Genomic DNA, 7106 nt, shown 5'->3' on the forward strand with positions numbered 1-7106 from the left:
AAATACTCTAAATATAAATTTAATTTGTGCATGCCTTGATTTAATAAGCATTGCATATGAACAATATTTAAGAAATTAACAAGCTAGTTTATTATATTTATGTTTATGACCCACAATAAAAATTGCACCGATCAGCTAATCGTGTCTTCCGTATTTTATATACTACCAGCCTAAGTAGGCCTAATTCAATCCCATCACGCGACGCGTTTCGAGCATTTGGAGTTTCACATTATATAATAGCATATTTAAAATCTGCTAGATATTTGTGCATTTCCAGGCTTATTCAAAAATGCAACAACTACATATAACAATGACAATACAAAAAAAACGATCTGCTGAAAACATTTGCACACGTTAATAACAAATGAAACGAAACATTCGCTGTGCAGAACAGTAGTGAAACTGCAAACCCATAATTCCTCACATATAGTTTCTCTACGATTAAAAAAATAATGATGATCTACTATAAAAAAATAATAAATACAAAAACAATAAGGATCCAGCAGCTAACGCTGCTTGAACCCCTAATCATATTGCAGTTCAGTACAACACGATCTGATTTCATTCCCCCACTTCCCACTCCGACCATTAAGTGGCGCTGCACTTTATGTCAAATATCGGTACCAAAAAACAATGAGCAAACGCCGGTGCTCCTATCGGAAGAAGTGTAAGTGGCCATGTGACAGGCTGTCTGTGTTCGATGGATATGTATGAAACGACGAATATGTGGTTCAGTTGTTGGTCGAACATCAGGAGACACGGAAACAAAACCACATAGACTGTCGGATGGATCAATAAATTTAGAAAGGTGAGGGGGAGGAAGCGAGGTGAATTCTAACGGGTTCGTGGGTCGCTCCGAGACAGTCTCAGCATTCATTTACTGTGACTACTCAGGCATTTCTCAATTTCGAGAGAACGGCCTGTACACTGATGTTGTTTGAGATGTAGCCTCAGTTTTACTTCCAACTCCCCTGGTAAAGCAAAATGCTGAAGATCAATTTTGCGTTCTTGCATCGACCCTAAATTCTTTTCCAGGAATGACTATGGAGAATGATGAACTTCCGTCAGCGGATGGGATGGATAAGCGTGGTACTATATCTGCTGGCTAGTGCGGCTGCTTTCTATTATGTTTTCGAAATCAACCAGAAGTACAACCGGCTGACTCTGGACATGGTGGAACAGGCGCCTGGAAAGGCTGCACCACCTGGCGAGCCGTCCTCAGCGTCACCCGCATGGACTCACTGGTTAAACGTGCGTCTGCTGTCCTTTCCTTTTTGGGTATGGGCTACCTTCCTACTTATCCCTTACCTCCAGGTGTTCCTCTTCCTCTACTCCTGCACTCGTATGGACCCCAAAACCATCGGTTACTGCATCCTCCCCGTCTGTTTGACAATTCTCTGTAGTCGTCATCAGACCTTTGAAAAGGCGTTCAATCAGATCAGTCACCTACAGCTGATTGACACTTAACGGGAACAATCAGATTCAACCTCCAGGATGCCTTTGATTGACAAATGGGCTGGTACAAAACCATGTCTTTCAGGTAGCTTGTTGGGTCCTTTCAATTTGCATGGTGGCTGCTCCCTGTCCTTCCATCGCATTTGGTTTTTGTGGGAGTATTAGAATATGCATAATGCCGTAATTTTTTTTTTTATTAAACCCTGGTAGCTGGCGATCCTTACAGCAGTAACCCTGTGCTAGTACAGCTTAAGAGTGTTGTAGAGAAGTAGCGACCAGCACCTGGCAACTGCATTGTGGTGTGGATCCTATATGGTGTGCTGATGTGTAATATATGCCATGTTTGTTTCTGTCTTTCTGTGTTCATCCCGACAGTGAATTAGTGTAGGGAAAGTGCCTTATATTTCAATACACCTGTTTGAGTTGAATGTATCATGTAATACAGATTTCATTCTGAGTCCAAGTAGCATTTAGCTGCTGGATCCCTTTTGTTTTTATTTGTTTCTGGGATCTGGTGGCATTTTCCTGTTATAATAAGAATACATTTTATTTGTATTGCACTTTTTGTATTTTAGCAATCTCGAAGTGCGACAAAGTAAAACAAAAATAGAGTAAAATACTATAAAATAAAAATACTATACTATAAAATACTTAACTAAATGTCTTTCTAAAAAGATAAGTTTTTAGATTTTGTTTAAAAGCATCAGTCGACTGTGGGGCTCTCAGGTAGTCAGGGAGGGCATTCCACAGCCTCAGCACCACAGATGAAAAAACCCTATCACCCATGCTACGGAGCTTGGTTCTGGGGACTTGGAGGGTGTTGGTGTGTACAGAGCAGTGAGGAGGTATGGGGGTGAGGAGTTCTTGTAAGTAGGTGAGGTGGGAGACCTTGTACCCTATCCTGAGTGTGACAGGGAGCTGGTGAAGGGTTTTCAGGATGGGGATGATGTGATCATGCTTTTGCACCCTCATCAGGATCCTGGCAGCGCTGTTCTGGATATACTGAAGTCCCATTTTCCTGTTTATCAGTGGGAGATGTGCACTTTTCATTAAAGTACAGTATGAATTCTCATATGAGTTTGTCTTTTTACAGATGTTAATTTCTTTCAAAAGCTCACTATCTGCATACCTAATGAACTGTTATGTTAGATTTGAGGATATACCCTAAGCATGGCTTTCTAGAATCAATGGCATTATTAGTATTGGTATTTCTGAAATCAGGAAGATTTACTATATTCTTTTTTACTGTAGTGAATTTCTTACAGAATGGTTTATAACCGAGTCTGCGGTCAAAATAATATAGGTCACATGAACTTCTAGGATCATTCCATAATTAAGGTATTCTGAATATGCTGACTTGAATCCCATTGAGTACTTTCATATTTTGGCAGTGATTTAAATGAATGTAATGTCTGCTTCCAACCCAATCAGGGGGGAATAATTCACTCACGTTTATACTGCCAGTTCAATGTTTCTGTATGGAAAAGGGTGGTAGACTTGATGTCAACCGAAAGGCCCTTGTATTCCCTCATTATGTATGTACAGGTTATGATTTTTCATGAGGAAACCAGAGGAAGTTGTGTGTGTCCACTGTGCAGGAGACAATGAAACTTCAGATTTATAAACAGAACAGCCGTGTTTAATATCAGCTGAAATTCAAATGCACTTTGTTACCAAGTATTACTAAGTTTTATAGCTCTTTGTAAAAATGTGTATCTGTCTTTTTCAACACTGTCCAGCAACCCTGGGAGGAAAACAGTAAAGTACAGATGTACACCAAAGGCCCAATGTCACAGAAATGAACCCTGTACTGATGATCTCTTTATATCCAGAATGGAAAAGGCTGTTTTTAGTGTTTTGAGGGTGTAGTGCTCACTCAGTGCAAAAGGGCTTGTCTTGACACACACACACACACACACCTTTTTTTTAACAAAGGGGAAGTGTTGCTGTATGTCTTTTTGGCGTTTAAAAGAAAATGCACTTTGGATCATTCAATAATGACGCTGAAATAAGCTACAATCTGCAGAAATAAAATGTATTAAGGGCATAAAAATGTCCACAGAAGTTTTCTGAAGATCATACACACTAAACCATATGGACAAATGCACATAAATCCCTTAATACTTCCTGCTCTCCTTGGCAGCAAAACAAAGGAGTCAATCCATAAAAAAGCACAAATGAGACACATTTTTGATGAATGAGATCAAAACCAAGCAGCTGATGTTGAAGGCTGACATTCTTGGTGCAACAGGGAGCCCCATGTCCAGAAGGGGTAGGGGAGCTTTTCCCATCTTATTGCATATACCAATCAATGAGACAGTCCCTAGGGTGGCCAACTTTTCTTTCAGGCACAAACCACAGCACAGGAGACTCTATGCCTTAAGTATCTTTGTGCGCTTGGCTGGAGGCTCTCTGCTTGTCCCTTTCTGTCTAGTCTTTGATTGGTCCTCGTCTTCATCACCCTCATCCCCTTCTTCATCTGTCAAAAGCAAACATGAAGTTTATCTGGCTGGTTTTAAAGTTTTTTTCTGATGTGCCTTGTAAAAAATACTTCTTTAGGTGAATAATTACTAGCCAGTTTAGTCTATTACTTAAGGTAAAAGGAAAACACATCAAGACAAAAACCAAGGTGAATATACAATAAAGCCTAAAACAATTGCACTTCAAATACTTTCAAACTCAAAATTGCTTTAAATGTATTTAGTGGCTAAATCCTATAATATTTTTTTCTGGAAAATTGATGTGGCAGGTACATAAAACATCCCTTTCTTTAATTAGGTTTTATTACACACAAGTACCAACATTTCTGGGACATAAAGGCAAATAAGTAAATAACTGCATGTATAATGGGGATAGCAGAGATCAGCACCACGGCGAATTCTGACAGGCGTTATATTTATCCAGACACCTTAAACAAGGCACTGGGGTGAAAGGGTTTTATCAACCCCCCCCCCCCCCCCCCCCACCACACACACACACACACACACACACACACACACACACACACACACACACACCTATTATGACGATGTAGTGTAGTGTAGTCTGGCGATTACATAGGAATATATTTTACTGTATACTTTTTAAAATAGTGACCTCTGGATTTGGTATTTTTTCATTAAGGCATACTATACGAACAATGCATTTTCAGCCAAACTGACGACAAAATCTTGCGACTGTCAATACGTCTGTTACAAAGCGCAATACCATGCGAAGCACCAACTATTACACTTATTATATCCTGAGTTTGAAACTATTTTACTGTATAGTTTTTAAATTACTGACCTGACATTGATCGGTGACATACGGCGGTGGTTTTATGTTCGATATTCGCTACATTTACTGACATCTAAACTGCAATATCTTCGGGATCATGACGGCAATTCTTTTCAGATTAGGCTCCACATGTAAAGTTAAACAAGGAGAATATTTCACACTTTTAGTTAGCTCCACATTCTCCAGCAATATGAATTAAAAATACAAAGCAAGACGGGAATATCCGTCTGCTCACACAAAACTGCATGCCGGAAAACTGAGGGACCGTCTTGAAAGTGCAATGCCAATCACCGTAACACCACTTGTAAAGCATGTGACCTAAAACCGTGCATCAGTATTGCAGTTCTATAAACTGTATTTTTTTCTCCTTTCAATTTTCCTCTGTTTTTTTCGTAACATAACCCATCCATCCATTTCCTGAAACTGCTTATCCTTCTGGGTCATGGGGGGTCTGGAGCCTATTCTGGAATCTATGGGCATGAGGCGAGGAACAACATTTCCTGAAAGGGTGCGAAAGATGAGAGAGGGCCAGAGGAACTCACTAAACTTGGTTTGATGCTGACTGGCTTAAAATGAAGGAGCAATATTGACAGACGGTTATAGGACACATGCTGTACAAGTGGTGTCACGGTGATTGGCATTGAACATTCAAGACGGTCCCTCAGTTTTCCGGCAGTTTTGTGTGAGCAGACTTATATTCCCGTCTTGCTTTGTATTTTTAATTCATATTGCTGGAGAATGTGGAGCTAACTAAAAGTGTTAAATATCCTCCTCGTTTAACTTCACATGTGGAGCCTAATCTGAAAAGAATTACCGTCATGATCCCGAAGATATTGCAGTTTATATGTCAGTAAATGTAGCGAATATCGAACATAAAACCAACTAGCATAATTGCCCGCGATCTCGATTGTGAGGGGGAAAACGCGAATCAAATTTTACCCTAAACTGTGCAACACTGCTATTTTTATCCATCCATCCATCCATCCATCCATCCATTTTTCAAACCGCTTATCCTACTGGGTAGCGGGGGGTCCGGAGCCTATCCCGGAAGCAATGGGCACGAGGCAGGGAACAGCCCATCGCAGGGCACACTCACACACCATTCACTCACACATGCACACCTACGGGCAATTTAGCAACATGTTTTTGGACTGTGGAAGGAAACCCCACGACGACATGGGGAGAACATGCAAACTCTGCACACATGTAACCCAGGCGGAGACTCGAATCTGGGTCCCAGAGGTGTGAGGCAACAGTGCTAACCACTGCACCACCATGCCGCTCCACACTGTAACATGTCAATTATAAAATTATTGCTCTATTTAAAGTTACGGAAAGCTAGATATTTTGGAAATATTACACGTACACTAGAGATGAAATGGTACACTTGTCGCGTATTGTCACTAATTCACATGTATTTCTGTATTTGCAAATTACAAATTAAATGTATTTTAATTAAATACACTTCATCACACCAGTATTTTATATGTTATTGTGTTACATTTGATTTGTAGCAGGATGATGTTGATGTATTCTGCCTGGTACTTAGGCATTTCATCCAATTTGAAAGTCAAAAGCAGCTGTAGCAGACCGTCTTAATTATAAACGAGCGGCCAGACACGTGGCAACATACCAATATTTACGTCAAAAACATCTGGATGTGCACCTGCATCTGCCCTTCATTATAGCCTTATATTGGCGAACCCGGGTCCCAGAGATGTGAGGCAACAGTGCTAACCACTGCACCACCATGCCGCCTTCTATTTTTATATTTAAAAAAAAATGATACGTTAGCCGAATGATTAGTCCAAATGCCAAGGGTACGTACGGAAGGTGCAGCTGCAGACGGCCTCCGTTATTTAGTACGATAGAAAATACTGGTAAAATCTTCTGTATTTCATAATTCACTATGAATTATATTTAAAACGCAGCTCCAAATATTCGCATCAATGGCCGTATCAACCCCAACGTCTCAAACACGCAAAGAACACCTCAACGTTTTAATACTTCAGGCAGAACCTGCACGGCAACCGCCGAAAAACATCCGTAGCAATTATATGGCAAGTTTTAATATTCAACAGACACCATCGAAGCGCTACCGGCCGAATATTAACGACCGAGGCATACCATCGGCGTTAAGCTGGTCCACGCCGTTTCCCGCAGTTCCTCCGTCCTTAGACACCAACTCCGTCAAGGCTTGTGACACATCGGCACTTAGAGTGTGAATCCCCGATAAAACAGACTGGAGGCTTTTCTCTGTTTTAACCACGAATTCCCGGCTGTCACCATCTCGATATTTCAATTCCCCACGCAGCTCCGGCGCAGCCATACTACCTGAATGACACACGTGACTTCCGACGTAATGACGTCAACGA

At 40.9% G+C, this 7106-nt stretch overlaps 1 protein-coding gene across 1 annotated transcript; it reads left to right on the forward strand.

Moving 5' to 3' along the window:
* The first annotated feature begins 702 nt into the window (after nt 1–702).
* On the forward strand, nt 703–1467 carry LOC125723814 (transmembrane protein 251-like). The gene is made up of 2 exons (XM_049000615.1): nt 703–808; nt 1036–1467. Exon 2 carries the CDS (start codon nt 1051–1053, stop codon nt 1465–1467), a length of 417 nt encoding a protein of 138 aa, XP_048856572.1. The 5' UTR covers nt 703–808; nt 1036–1050.
* Nucleotides 1468–7106: the final 5639 nt, after the last annotated feature.

The sequence above is a fragment of the Brienomyrus brachyistius genome, unplaced genomic scaffold (genome assembly GCF_023856365.1).
Source record: "Brienomyrus brachyistius isolate T26 unplaced genomic scaffold, BBRACH_0.4 scaffold51, whole genome shotgun sequence".
NCBI classification, from domain to species: Eukaryota; Metazoa; Chordata; class Actinopteri; order Osteoglossiformes; family Mormyridae; genus Brienomyrus; species Brienomyrus brachyistius.

Coding starts and splice junctions, on each gene's coding strand:
- LOC125723814 (XM_049000615.1), top strand. CDS start 1,051: ATGATGAACTTCCGTCAGCGGATGGGATGGATAAGCGTGGTACTATAT.